At 37.6% G+C, this 14,850-nt stretch overlaps 1 protein-coding gene across 1 annotated transcript in view; it reads left to right on the top strand.

The window, feature by feature from the left end:
• Wdr35 (WD repeat domain 35) overlaps positions 1–14,850 on the top strand; it is a 62,582-nt gene that overhangs the window by 16,172 nt on the left and 31,560 nt on the right. The window contains exons 10-12 of the mRNA XM_042680783.1: positions 138–323; positions 6,299–6,359; positions 13,507–13,651. Of these exons, the coding sequence (XP_042536717.1) occupies positions 138–323; positions 6,299–6,359; positions 13,507–13,651 (392 nt within the window). The remainder of the gene's footprint in view (positions 1–137; positions 324–6,298; positions 6,360–13,506; positions 13,652–14,850) is intronic.

Here is a 14,850-nt window from a genome sequence, read left to right as displayed (position 1 = left end):
GCAGTATTTCTAGTGTAAACATAAAATGATGGTATATCAAATTATTTAAATAAGCAAATGAGAGAGAAGTTCTTTCTCAAGCTAAGTGTCTTCCTTTCCCTCTCTCCATTCTTTCCCTTCCCCTTCCTTTCTTCCAGTGGGGCTATTGCTTAAATACTGTGGTTTATGCATATACCAGACCTGATCGTCCTGAGTACTGTGTGGTCTTTTGGGATACAAAAAACAATGAGAAGTATATTAAATATGTGAAGAGTCTCATTTCTATTACCACTTGTGGCGATTTCTGCATTTTGGCTACTAAAGCTGATGAAAATCATCCTCAGGTAGGCCCTCATGGTTCTTCAAACACAGATGGGCTGATGATGGGTAGAATTGTGTTACTGTTACCTCCCTTCTCAAGCATGGCCCTCAAGCATTGAGTTCATTGGCCATGTCTGTCTAAACTGTTTTGGCTAATTATGAGATTCTAATTTTTTTCTTCTATTAGTCACTGGCTGTCATGTTGATTGGTTCAATGCTGAAGCTTTTATCTCTGAAATCGACTTAAAATATCATAATAGTTTTCTAAGTCAAAATTCCACAGACAAAAAAGAATATCCATATGTTTAGTAGAAATATAGATATTGTTTAACAGTATTTATAAAGTTGTGTAGCTTCTGACACTGAGGAATACTTTTTTGTTGTTGTTGTGGGCCTTGAACTCTGGGCCTGGGCATTGTCCCTGAGCTCTTCAGCTCAAGACAAGTACTATACCACTTGAGCCACAGCACCTCTTCTGGTTTTCTGGTGGTTAACTGGAGATAAGAGTTCACAGACTTTCCTGCCTGGACTGGCTTTGAACTGCAATCCTCAGATCTCAGTCTCCTGAGTAGCTAGGATTACAATTGTGAGCCACCAGCTTCCAGCTGAGGAATACTTTTATTCAGACTTAAATTGCTCTAAAAACCAAAAAGAAATAATACAAATTATATATTTTATTTATTTATTTTTTTGGGTCCGGTTGTGGGGCCTGAACTCTGGGCCTGGGCGCTGTCCCTCAGCTCTTCAGCTCAAGGCTAGCGCTCTACCACTTGAGCCACAAGCGCCACTTCCGGCTTTTTTCTTTTTGCTTATGTGGTACTGAGGAATTGAACCCAGGGCCTCAGGCATGCAAGGCAAGCGCTCTACCACTGAGCCACCTTCTCAGCGCCATAAATTATATATTTTAAAGTATACTAACAACTTAAATATTTGTTAAGAGTATGTGAATATTTCAAAATAGGTTACCATCGTCTTTGTCTGGGATATAATTTAAAAAGTAGTCAGTTTTTGATTAAAGGTGACTTGAATAGCTATATTTGGTTTTGTTATTCCCCTAAAGTCACTGAGACAATAGTAAACTCATTTTTTAAAGAATTTTCAAAGCCCAAAGAGACCAGAAAGGGAGAGAAAATGGCCACAAAAATTTGAGGTTAGAGTAGCTGGATTAGTGGTAATTACTTTAGCAGACCTAAGGAAATGGAACCATAGCCTTTTATGGAACCAGCAAAGAGGCAGGTGCTGTGGAATACTGAAGGGGTGGACAGGGCTTGTGGGGAGGGGCTGGTGGGAGAAAGCAGCATACACACAAGCAACGTGGAAGGGCCAGAGATGACACAGGAAAGAAAAAACCTGAGAAAGGAGTGAGGCAAAGAAATGGAGAGAAAGAATGTGTGCATTGCATGAGGGTGCACACATAAGAGAGAGAGAGAGAGGGGAAGAGAAAGGGAGGGGGAGAGAGAGGGAGAGGGAGAGAGAGGGAGAAGGGAAGTAGGGAAAGAAGAGGGAGGAGTAGAGGGGAGGGAAAGGAAAGGAGAAGAGAAGAGAAAAGTAGATTCCTGGGTCTCCTTTCCTGACAGAGCTCATAGGACCTAGGCAGCAGCTCTTCGCACCTATTACAACGGAGGGGGGTGGGGGGGGTGGGGAGGGGTTGAGCCTTCTGGGAGGATCAGAGGCAGTTGCTGCTCACTGAGTGTGTAGTGGAAGCGGATGATCTTGGCTGAAAACCTGACAGGTGTGAAGCTCACTGCTCAGTATTCTCCCCAGCCTGCCTTTCCCACCTGGTTCTTGAGCACTGGCAGCCAAACGCCAAGGTTTGAGATAGTAATTTGGGGACTTCTTTCCTGGAGAATCTGACCCATTCAGGAGAAAATACATCTAGGGCTAGGAATGTGGCTCAGTGATAGAGTGCTTGCCTAGCATGCATGAAGCTCTGGGTTTCATTCTCCAGTACCATGTACATAGAAAAAGCCAGAAGTGGTGCTGTGGCTCAGAGTACTAGCCTTGAGCAAAAGAAGCTCAGGGACAGTGCCCATGCTCTGAGTTCAAGCCCCAGCCAGGACAAAAAACAAAAACAAAAACAAAACACAAAAAAACAACAAAAACCATCAAAAAATACAAAGAATCCCCTGGAAAACAATTGTGTCCAGTCCTTTCATAGTGAAGGCTGTGGCTTTTAGCATCCCACATCTTGGTTCAGAGGATAGACTGACTGATCAGGAAGTAGGTCCAGATATTTGAGGCAGGTATCTAATTTAACAGAGAGAAAAATCAAACACAAGTAGAAAAGAACTTTGAGGAAGCAGACTGTACAGAAAAAGGAATACTCCCAAGTACAATCATCTGAAGAATGGCTATTGTTATCCTGAAGAGTTAAGTGGTTTTCATCTGTAAAATAAAAAAAGGGCAGAAAAGGAAAGTTTTGGAAATGGGAGAAAATGAAAGACAAGGAAATGAGAGAACTAGTCCTGGAAACCAAGCATTTCAGTGAAGTACTGACTGGATAGCAAAATAAGTAAATCTGAAGAAAATACATAAGCAAAGTTCCCTTGAGGATCTATATTGGAAGTACCTAATTCAGTGAAGAAATACATTTCCATATGAAGGCATATTATTTGAAATTTCTGAATAATGGAGATTCAAAACATCCAACAAGATTGCAGAGAGGAAAAACATTTCACAAGATGAAGAGCCATGATATTCAACATGTCAACAGCAATACTTTGGAGAATTAATTGCCTTAAAATTCTGAGGGAAATTATTTCCTGTCATTGACCAAATTTCTCATCTAGAATTTCACATCATAACAAACTACTGATTAAATGTGTGAATGGAACATAGTCTTTTTCAGATGTTCAATTCACCAAAAATTTACCCAGCAACTTCTCTATTTTGGAGAGTTACTTCAGGATAAAGTCCATTGAAATGAATAACTCAGGAAACAAAGCTTCCTAGGGTAAAGCGTGGTCCCAGATGAATGCTGTGCAGTGCGCCCAGGGAGCAGGAGCCCAGGAGAAAGCTGCTGAGGAGACTGAGGCAAAGGCAGGGGTGGTGGCACATCTGTAATCCTAGCACTTGGGAGGCTGAGGCTGGCCAGCTTGGAATATGTAGGAAGAGCCTATCTCAAACAACCAAAACCTCCAAAAGCAAAAAAACAACAAAAAACACCCCCAAACAAAAAACAAAACCACCACCACCAACAACAAACAACCTCCTCCCCCAAATTAAAAAAGGATGAAGTCACTAGTGCACCTCATATGTTAGAACTCTTGAGAAGAATTATGCTCAACCTGGGGTAACAGGGGTGGGGGTTCCAGTCAGTTATAGATACATAGAAAACAAAAAAAGAGGAAATGAACACAATTTTCAATGGCAACACATGCTTGCAAGGAAAACAATCATGCTATTTTTCCTCTGCTGTGAGCAGCCTTTACATAGTCAAAATTATGTGACCACTGGGAGTCTTTAAACCAATTGAAGAAGTGTAACAAAATATTTAAACCTAAATTCTTGGTGTTTTTTTTTTTTTGTTCTGAGACCAGCCAGGACTTGAAGTTGGTATCTCATGCTTTCTCATTGGCTGGTGTTCTACTACCAAGCCATGCCTTTAAACCCTGAACCTAAATTTGGATGTGAGGTTATGTTAAAAGTGGAAAGTTGAAAGGGAACCCTTACTGCATTGTTGGTGGGAGTGTAAACTGGTCAACCACTCTGGAAAACAGTATGGAGTTTCCTCAGAAGACTCCACATAGAGCTCCCCTGTGACCCAGCAATCCCACTTTTGGGCATTTACCCAATCACAAACAAGGCCATACTAAAGCTACCAGCACAACTATGTTTATCACAACATTTTTCACCATAGGTAAGATATGGAACCAACCCAGATGCCCCTCAGTAGATGAATGGATCAAGATATATATATATATATATATATATATATATATATATATATATATATATATATATATATATATGAATTCTATGCCTCCATTAGAAAGAATGACACCACCCCATTTGTTAGGAAATGGAAAGACTTGGAAAAAATTATATTAAGTGAAGTAAGCCATACCCAAAGAAACATGGGTTCCATGGTTTTCCTTAATTGCAATAACTAGTATATGCCTAGGACAAGCAGAAGAGGTACATTTGACCATATAACCTGATGCTAAGTGAAATGAACCCCAAGATGGGGACACAAGAGATTTTACCTTTCTTGTTCTTTTTAATGTACTTATAATGTACTATGTGATTTTTTTTTGTTTCTTTGTGCGTTTTTCTCTCATGGTATAACCCCTGTTTTCACTGTATTTGATTCCTGTGTCCTGCATCTTGTATATACATTTTTCTAATTTGGGGAGGGGAAGGGAAATAACAAAACGCTGAAATAAGGATACAGGGTGACCCATTGTAACAATGAGATGTACAAGACAGTATGCTGAAAACAAGCTTTACAACTTTGGGGGGGGAAGGGGAAAGGGGGGGGAGAGAGGGAAGAGGAGGTGGGGAGGTGTGGGGAGGAAAGGGATGGTAGGGGAAGAATAAAGGAGGGTGTTACAATGCTCAATAGAAAATGGACTCGTTACCTTGCTCATGTAACTGTAACCCCTCTGTACAGTATCTTTACAATAAAAATATATATTTAAAATAAAAAAGAAGAACTATGAAGAAACAGTTGTGAAAATTGCATGTCAGGGGAAGCTGTTGAATGTATTTCTACTATGGCTTGTAATTTGGACTAAATGATGACTAAAATATTTTATAACTTATAATTCAGTGTTAAGTCCTAAGTTATAGTAATACCTTTAAATATTGTATCATCTATAAAATAGAGTAGTTGATATTAAAAGTTGAATCTAAAATAGTGTAAAGTTGCCTGGGGCATGGCTCATGTGGTAGAGATCCCAAGTTCATCCTCAGTACCCTCTAACTGGAAAGTGTATGGATGGGAAAGGACATGGGAAAAGACAAGAACTTATCTTTCATAGGAAGGCAACGGATTAAAGCAGCAAAATAGGAGGTTGCACTATAGCATGTTACTTAGATTTGTGGAGGTCAATGGCAAAAGGAAGAATTAATAAAGAGAGCAGGAAACAGGAGGTTGGGATTGCCAGTTTTAGTAAGAAGCTTGTGGAAATTTTTGATTCTTAAAATTATCAACATCGTCACTGATAAAAATAAAAAGTAAATTAAACAATTTACTTCTGGTGTTTTGTGGTAATAAGTAGCTTATTTTAAGTAATAGAAGTATAAGTTATGGTATTTTAGTACATTTTGTATCATATTTTATGAAATGAGTTAAACAAGTTTTCATTGAGATGGTGAAAAAAAATCTCTGACAGTTGCAGATAGAGAATTGATTTGTTTGGGATAATTTGGGGAAAACGTCTAAGTAAAATAGTATTATAAGTACAAGATACAGTAAAAGTGATTCAGTGAAAAAAAAAAAGAAATGGTCATGCATGAATAACATGAGCCAAAGTGCATTGTGCTTGAATGTTTTCCTAACATTTGTCATTGATAATTATTTGTGGATAGGTTTTTTTTTTTTTTAACCAGGTGGGATAATGTCTTTACTGAATTAACTGAACTTTTCTGAATTTTCTCATGTCATTTATGTATTGCTTCAAAGGAGGAGAATGAGATGGAGACATTTGGTGCAACGGTAACCAATTCTGTTAGCTCTTACTTAGCTGGTTAGAGCATAAAAGGAGCTGGGCTGTGTCTGACCAGGCATTTCCGAAGTGTGGTGGAGAGTGAACTGTACTGTGATTCCTAGGATCTAGATTGAGAATGTTGTCTTGGCTTTGAATTCATGTTCTTTATAGTTAGTGCTGTGATTACCTTGCTTTTTTAAAATCTATCATTCTTTGTATCTAGAAATTTTATTAATTATTTCCCAGCTAGTGATTTGAAAAAGATAAGCATGATATATATGTAACATATTTCCTTTGTTATTCATATGCAACAGCTCTGATTTTCTTTTTGTTTTATTTGTTCACAGTTTGTGCTAGTTCTTTGTAATTCTATTGGCACACCCTTGGATCCCAAATACATTGATATTGGTAAGGAAATGTTAATATTTATTTCCTTTTCAGGTTTTATGGATAACACTATTAAAAAAAACACAACAGTAGTATTAGTTAGAAAAGTATTCTTTAAAATAATAATGGCCATACTTGTAGTTGATTCTTGTTCTCATGGTAGGTTTTTAAAAATATTTTCAGACTGAGATTTGTATGTTTGCTATGTAGTTTAGGCTGACCTAGAGCCTACTGACCTGAAACTAATGATGCTCCTGCCTTATCCCTTTTAGTGTTGGGATTATTGGTATGTGTCACCATGCTGGCTTATGACAATATTGTTAATACCCCTTTTTAATCTCAGAAGCATCCTGATTTTAATACAATAAATTACAAGGTTACTCTAGCTAAAACCCATAATAATTTCATACCTACCATATTGTCTTCATTTGCTTTACATGGCAAGTATAATTGTAAAGGAATTGGTATGCAGCATAATGATTAGTGTGTAATAAACTAAGGATTATAGAAAGAATTTTGCTCTCAAACCATTTTTATTATTAATAAACTGCTTGTAAATACCTTTCTTCTATAAAAACACTTCAGCTGCTTGTAAAATGTGTTTGACTTTTCCAGAATTTTCTAATGAAATGAATCTATTAATAGGGACAGCTTTAAAAAATACCCATTTTTGTTTTCAGAATATATTTATAATTTTAGTTTTACCCTTTCCTCTATCCAATAGCTATGAAAGTAACCAATTAAAAAATTCCAAATCTTATTCAAAGAAAGTTGCTAAAATCATTTAGGAATATTTTATTGCCATTTTATTATCTTTCAAAAGTAGTAGTAGTTTTAAAGTATATGGTAGCATTTTGGAAATGATATGACCCAAATTATTCAGTATAAAAAAATGAAACACTAACTAGTTTTTTTTTTTGATGAGACATTCAGTCTTAACAGTCAAATGTTAACGTTGTCTTCTAAATATATGCATTTTGTTTAGCTCTTGGAGTGATAGCAGCAAGTATTTTTGACCTCCAACACTTTATACTCCATGTTTAGGGTCTATCTACTCACTTGGATAGACTGAAACACTTCAACTTCCTGCCTTATATTCATTGTTATGTATTTATATATAAGATATATAAATATCATCTATGTTATGATGCCTTGTTAAAGGCTTAGCTTATAATTATTACAGACTTGTCATCTGAATATTTTATTAAATTCATAACAGGTAAAATTCTAGGGTTAATTCTGTAAATCTTCAGATTATATTCCTTTTTTTTTTTTTTTTTTGGGTCCTGTCGTGGGGCCTGAACTCTGGGCCTGGGCGCTGTCCCTCAGCTCTTCAGCTCAAGGCTAGTGCTCTACCACTTGAGCCACAGCACCACTTCCGGCTTTTTTCTTTTTGCTTATGTGGTGCTGAGGAATCGAACCCAGGGCCTCATGCATGCAAGGCAAGCGCTCTACCACTGAGCCACCTTCCCAGCCCCATATTCCTTTTTTTTTAATATAACAAATTTTAACGTTGAATCTCATGGTGATAGGGTGAGGATCCGAGTTATTTTTATCAATACTTTTTGGGGCAGTATAAGAGGTGAAATCAGAAATTTGTGCTTGCCACGTAGTTTGCCTACCATTTAAGCCACACGCCTGTCCCTTTTTGCATTTTTTACTTTTGAATAGGACTTTGTTGCTTACTTGGTTGGCCTGGACCAGGATTCTCCTATCTGTACTTCCTGGGTAGTAGGATAATAGGTGTGTGCCACTGCACCCAGGTAGGGGTTAACCACCAGACGGGAGTTTCACAAATGTTTTGCCTGGTCTGTCCTCGAATCACATTCATCCGGTCTCAGCTTCCTGAGTAGTTACTGAGTTATAGGCATCAGTCACCACACCTGGCTCAGGTAGACTATTTAAAAAAAAATAAAATTGAAATCTCTCCCTTTCATAAAATGGCAAATACTTGGCTGCCTGATTTGTATTTATGAGTCTTAAAACTTTTTTTTAAGCAGTCTTACTGGCGGAAATTTTAACAAACAGTTCTTTCATTGCTCTGCAGCAAACACAGCAACAGACTTAACTTTTTTTTTTCACACATATTCTGTAAAATTCTACCTAATGTTTCTATGAACAGTTTTCACAAGGATGGAGAGAAAAACAACAGTGAAGGTGTTGTTTTTCTTATATTATTTCTTATCTTGATAGTTTCGCTAGAATCTTTTTTAAGGGCACTAGGGACTCAACTCAGGGCTTATGCTCGGAGGGAAGTTGCTCTGCCACTTGAACCACACCTCCAGCCCCTTTATGCCTTGATGATTTTTTATTTTTATTTTTTTTGGCCAGTCCTAGGACTTGAACTCAGGGCCTGGGCTCTGCCCCTTAGCTTCTTTTGGTCAAGGCTACCACTTTACCACTTGAGTCACTTCTGGCTTTTTCCATATATGTGGTACTGAGGAACCAAACCCAGGGCTTCATGCATGCTAGGCAAGCATTCTATCACTGAGTCACCTTCACAGCCTGCCTTGATGATTTTTGAGGTATGGTCTCACTTTATGTCTAGGCCAGCCTGAACTTTGATCCTTGCGCTTCTCCGTGTTGCTGGAGATGGTTGCTGGTGCTTATCCTAGAGCAGGGATAACCGGTGTGCACCGCAGCTCCCAGCCTTTTGTTGAGATGGAGCCTTGGTAACTTTTATTTCCAGGCTGGCCTCCAACTGCCGTCCTCCATCTCTGCCTCCCAAGTAGTTAGGATTAGACTTGAGCACCCAGCTCTGTAGAGTCTTTCTAAAAGAACTTTACATACTATGGCAGCATGGTTCATAGGGCTCTGTATCACTCCATGTATGAGTTTGTGTAGCCTCTGTTGATGCTATTCTGTGGAGTCCTCCATTCTTTGCTGTGCTTCTCTCCAGAGCACTTCTTCCCCTGCACTGTGGGTATTGATTAGCCTTTAAACTTCTTAAAGATCTGCATCTGGTTAATTTCTGTATCCCTCATACCTGATGATGTGCTTAACACATAATAAATGTGTTAATAAATAATAAATGCACAAATAGCGTTTAGCAAGTCAACACTAAGTGTGCTCTGGTTCACATACTGTAGTGGCCCCTGGGAGTCACAGAAGTAAATGATGACATTTCTTCTAGGATGTTGAGATGTGGTCTGTGCATCAGGCCATGACTTGTCCCCCTGCAGTATGCAGGTGCTGTGTAGGTGCTGGAGAAATGGAGGCTGGCTTGTAAGGAAGCCAGGACAGCATTTGGGCTGAGTGTGTGAGTTAAGTGCTTCTCCAGGTGCTGTTTTAAGGAGAGGAGATACTGTTCTCAGGGGAATGGAGGCATACAAAGTGGTTGGAAAGTACAGGTCACAAGCAACCATAGTTGTGTTGGGGGCCCGGGTCACGGCGCAGCCATCCTTGTGGGTGGGAACAGAGGTCATCCGCGCAGCTGTCATAACGGTGGGTGCACAGCAGTCAGTGTTCTAACGCTGGCTTTCGCCGGGACCTGACCTTTCCCCATGTAGTCTAGAGCAATATCTTCCTAGGAAGTGGCACTATGGCTCAAGTGGTAGAGTGCTAGCCTTGAGCTTAAGAGCTGAGAGACAGAGCCCAGGCCCAGAGTTCAAGCCCCACAACTGACCAAAAAAAAAAAAAATCTTCCTGAAACACTTCAGTACAACTTCAGTTCACCTGCTAAGAGGTAACTAAATGGAGAGTAGGGAAACATTACAGACAGAGACATTCCTTTCACTCAGCATTAAAATATTACAAGCAGCTTTTCCTTATTTATGAATTCCTAAATTGTTTCCAACTATTTTACAATCTAGCTTGGCTGGTAATGGTTCCCTATTAGCGTTACAAAGTTCAATTAATGGAAGCATAATTATTTTCTCATTCTTTTTTCCAATAATCTTTCTAGACCTTTAGAATTTTTCTTTCCAGATGTTAAATAGTTGAGTCAGTTATGAGGTTCTCCTAAAACATTATTCTCTTTAAATTTAAGCTTTTTCTAAGACACTTCATCTAGGTGTAACAGATGCCTTACAAATCTCTCAAATGTTATAGAAACCCCATGTGAACTTATTGAAATTGCTACTGTATTGATTCTAAAGAAGTTATGTTTTAGATATATTTGTATTTGTTTGGAGAATTTGTACATTTTAGATAATAAAAGTAATAATGGCAACCCTGGCCACCATTTCCTAGCTCTTAAAAGGGCCAGTTGGCCACAGTGGTTAAGGTACTGATACCTGGAGCCACAGGATCCATCTCTGCCACTTCCCAGGGATATGACATAGGCAAGTTATAGTTATGCATGCCTTGCTTTTTTTTCTTATCTGGTAAATGTAGATAATATTGTCTGCCTTATATAGTGGTTGCCTGGTAATTATTATATATTTTTGCCAGACACCGTGCTATGTTTTATATTGATTTTTTCCCCTTGAATTCTGAAAAAAACACTATAAACTTGGCATCATTATTACCTTTCATTTACAACAGGTAAACTGCAGTTCAGACAGGACAAAGAATTTATCCAGGGCCACAGTTAACAAATGCCTGTGATTTGAATTTGAGAAGTCTGGTTCTTTCTTTGCACCACTTAATTTTGATTTTGACTCACTCGAACCAACTGTAAACCTTTGGGGGAGTATTTCGGATGTATCCAAAAGAAAAAGCATGAGTGTAACTGTGGTTAAACCCTTAGTTGGAAAAGTGCTTTTTTTATGTGTAGGAAAAACAATTATTTTTCCAGACAGAAGGCAGTAAATGTTTACACACTTCAAGTCACACTAGGGCTATAATAGTTGCCAGCTTCAGAGTATTCATGATGAAACTTACCAAATGTTTAGTAAGTAAATGTCTTAGTAGTATTTCAGGTCTGGGAAAAAACACAATGGGCCAGGCGGGAACGCCCCCTGGAGGCTTAGCCACCATTGTCTGCAGCTGGCTTTTGTTCTTTCTAGGAAAGGCTTTGTGCTCCCTCTAGAGGTCAGTAACAGTACACATTTCAAATAGAAAAATCTTGATAATTGTAATGAAAAAAAATTAAACGAGTCAATTATACTGTTGCTTAGAATATACAATTTCTTGAATTTGAATTCCCAAATTGTTAATATACTCAAATAACATCATACTATTAGGCAAGTCTTTGTTTGGTTTCTAAGTCTTACTGCTTTCATTGTCCGATTTAAAACACTGTGACTTGAACTCCATAATTCATTACTTCTATTAACATCATACTTTTATTATGAGTATATTGATTATTACTTTGGCTAGTACACAAAGAAAAATGTAGTACACTTTTAATTATTCATGAATTTAGAAAAGTTACTAAAATTATCTTATACTAAGGATTGCATTTGTGTGAATATATATATATATATATATAATTTTATATCATTTATTTTGTATTTTGTGGTTATGGATGAGGTGTTTTGCCAACCTTAGTCTCCTGTGTTTTTTAATGTGTAATTGTATTTGATGAGACTCCATGTACTTCATAAAAGTCCATACAGTAGGAGCTCAATTAAATATTCTCTAAGAAATAGGGGCTGGGAAGGTGGCTCAGTGGTAAAGTGCTTGCTTCGCATGCATGAGGCCCTGGGTTCAATTCCTCAACACCACATAAGCAGAAAAAGCCGAAAGTAGCACTGTGGCTCAAGTGGTAGAGTGCTAGCCTTGAGCTGAAGAGCTCAGGGACAGCACACAGGCATCTCTAAGAAATAGAACAGATAAGAAAACTATCTTTTTGGAAGAATATGTTCCTAAATTAGGAGTGAAGTTAGGAGAATTTTCTAGGCCACCTTATAGGATCAAGAGAAGAAGGGCTGGATTTCATTTATCCATTCATTCATCACTTAATGGAAGTATGAATTATTATTTTGTGTGTGTGTGTGTGCGTGTGCGCGTGTGCGTGTGCGCACGCGCGCACGTGCTAGTCCAGGAGATTGAACTAAGGGCTCAGGGCCTGGTTCCTGTCCCTAACTTTTTTGTTCAGGCCTAGCAATCTACTACTTGAGCCACAGCTCTACTTCTGGTTTTTGGTAAGATTATTTGGAAATGAGAGTGTTAAAAACTTTCCTGCCTGACTTTGAACCATGATCCTCAGATCTCAGTCTTCTGAGTAGCTAGGATTATAAGCATGGCACCAGTGTCAGGCCTTTTGTTTCTATTTTTGGAGTATTGTGAATAATAATATTATTAACATTTGTGTATGAGTTTGGACATGTGTTTATAATAGCAATGGCTTAATTTTATGTACATAACTGTCATTAAAAGGTTAACCCTTTTATAAAGATGTTCTTGATGTCCTAACATCCTTTGCTTTGCTTTTCTTACAAATAAGACCCCATTATAGTACAGAAGTCACATCATGAATGGATGTGTGTTTAATTTCTTTTGAATTTATACTTAGGTGTGGTTAGGGCAGATAATAATGCTACATTTAACATGTTGAAGAACTGCCAAACTGTTTTTCAAAGTGCATTTGACATTCTCAGCAATTCTTCACATCCTTGTCAACACTGTCACTGTCTGACTCTGGCTGTTCTAGCTCATGGTAGCTTTGATTTGCACTTCCTGGTGGCTGCTGATTTTTGCTATCTTTCTATCTGCTTTATGGTTATTTGTACATCACCACTGGAGAACTATCTACTTATGTCTTTTGCTTATTTTTAAAATTGGGTTATTTGTCATTTATTATTGAATTTTAACAGTTCATTATAAGCAGTGTATACTATGTAAAAATGAACTAAGTAATTATATATTTGAGATCTTATTCCTTATTAGATAGATGATTTGAAAATATTTTCTTCCATTTTACGGATTGTGTTTTCATTTTCTTCATGACATCATTTGAAGCAATTTTTTTTTAATTTTGAGGAAGCTCAGTTTGTTACTTATTTTTTGTTGCTTATATGTTTGGCATCATATTTAAGACATTTTTTAATGTTCAATAGCTTTAACTCCTGCATTTTGGCATTTGATCTATTTTGAGTTAATATTTTTGTATGATCTTACAATCGTTTGATTCTTTTCTACTCTGAGAGACTGTGGGTATAGTGTCTGTGTAAAATGAGGAGTCAGACAGACTCCATGATTTTTATAGTGCACTGTAGCACATTCTGTGATTCTGTATAATGACATAATTGTCTTAATTGTCTTAATGTTTTCTATTTAATAGTACCGTTATTTGTTGCAATGACCAAAACCCATGTGATAGCAGCTTCAAAAGAAGCATTTTACACCTGGCAATACCGTGTGGCAAAGAAACTCACAGCACTGGAAATTAATCAGATCACACGATCTCGAAAAGAAGGGAGAGAAAGGTATCTTTTTTGATGCACAGACATGTCACATTTAAACTAGATAGTTAATTATCATTAATGAGAAATGTCAATTGCCTTGATTGGTAGAAATAATGTTTCATTAATTTGATTTTTTTAAAGTTGATCTATTCTACTTTATCAAAACAAAAGAGAGGTAGCATAGTGTTAACAAGGGGAAGTCCTTAAGGGCTGGAAGTGGCTACCTTCACTTACTCTAACATACTAGGTTAATTAAGGTATATTGGTTTCAAGTGTCTAAGTAAAGCTGAATGGAGCTGTGGTTTAATATTAAGCCACGTTCTAGGAGGGTGAGGTGATTCTTGCATTAATTCTTGGAGGAAAGGCAGGTTTATTTAACTTTAGACCCCTTGGTTCTGATGGGATATAGAGGCAGGTTTATTTTAACTCTGGACCTGTGGTTCAGACAGGACTTCTTTGTACCTTTAAGGAGAAGGAGCCAGAACACATGATCTCTTAAGGGACCTCCTATTCTAATCTTTGACTTTCCTGTTGTTAAACTAGGTATGCTTAATAGAAATATTTTAAATTGCAGAAGTAAGTACCAATTTAGACATATCTTTCTGCATTTTAATACACTTCTATTAAATTTATTCAAATTTTTATATTATTACATCCTTGAGCGTATAATTAATTACAATTCCAAATGAGCAGTTATAAAAATTCATAGTACTTCAAAATTTAGAAAATGGCATGCTTCTACAGCTATGTTCTCTTGAACCCCTTGTCTATTTCAGGCTCTGTGCTTTTGTAGTTTCCCAATATCACCTTATTTTTGCCTTTCAGAAATGCTGCAGAGTAGAGATTGGTACCGTTATTTTATATAGAGAAAAACAGGTTCAGAGAAGTCTAGTAATTTTCTCATCTAGGATATTTTTGCAATTAAAAAATTGAGACTCGAGCCTCATCTAGGATATTTTAGCAATTAAAAAAATTTCCATTTATGTTAATAATTCCTCAGCAGACATTGTGCACCTCTTGTCAGTTTGTGACTCTGTCTTAGGGATTGGAGATTGACAGTCTTGTCTCCGGGAAATCCACCACTGTCCACAAGGGAGCAAGTGGACAGTGAGCCAGTGGTGATGCTGCAGTTGCCTGTGAACACATGTTGTGATGTGGGTGCTGACCCACAGCAGTGCAGCTTAGGGACCTGGAAGGGAGGGGAGATTTTTACATCAGCA

This window comes from Dipodomys spectabilis, unplaced genomic scaffold (assembly GCF_019054845.1).
Source record: "Dipodomys spectabilis isolate Male_0828 unplaced genomic scaffold, ASM1905484v1 ptg000066l, whole genome shotgun sequence".
In the NCBI taxonomy this organism is placed as follows: Eukaryota; Metazoa; Chordata; class Mammalia; order Rodentia; family Heteromyidae; genus Dipodomys; species Dipodomys spectabilis.
This window is presented reverse-complemented; position numbering and strand designations above follow the sequence as displayed.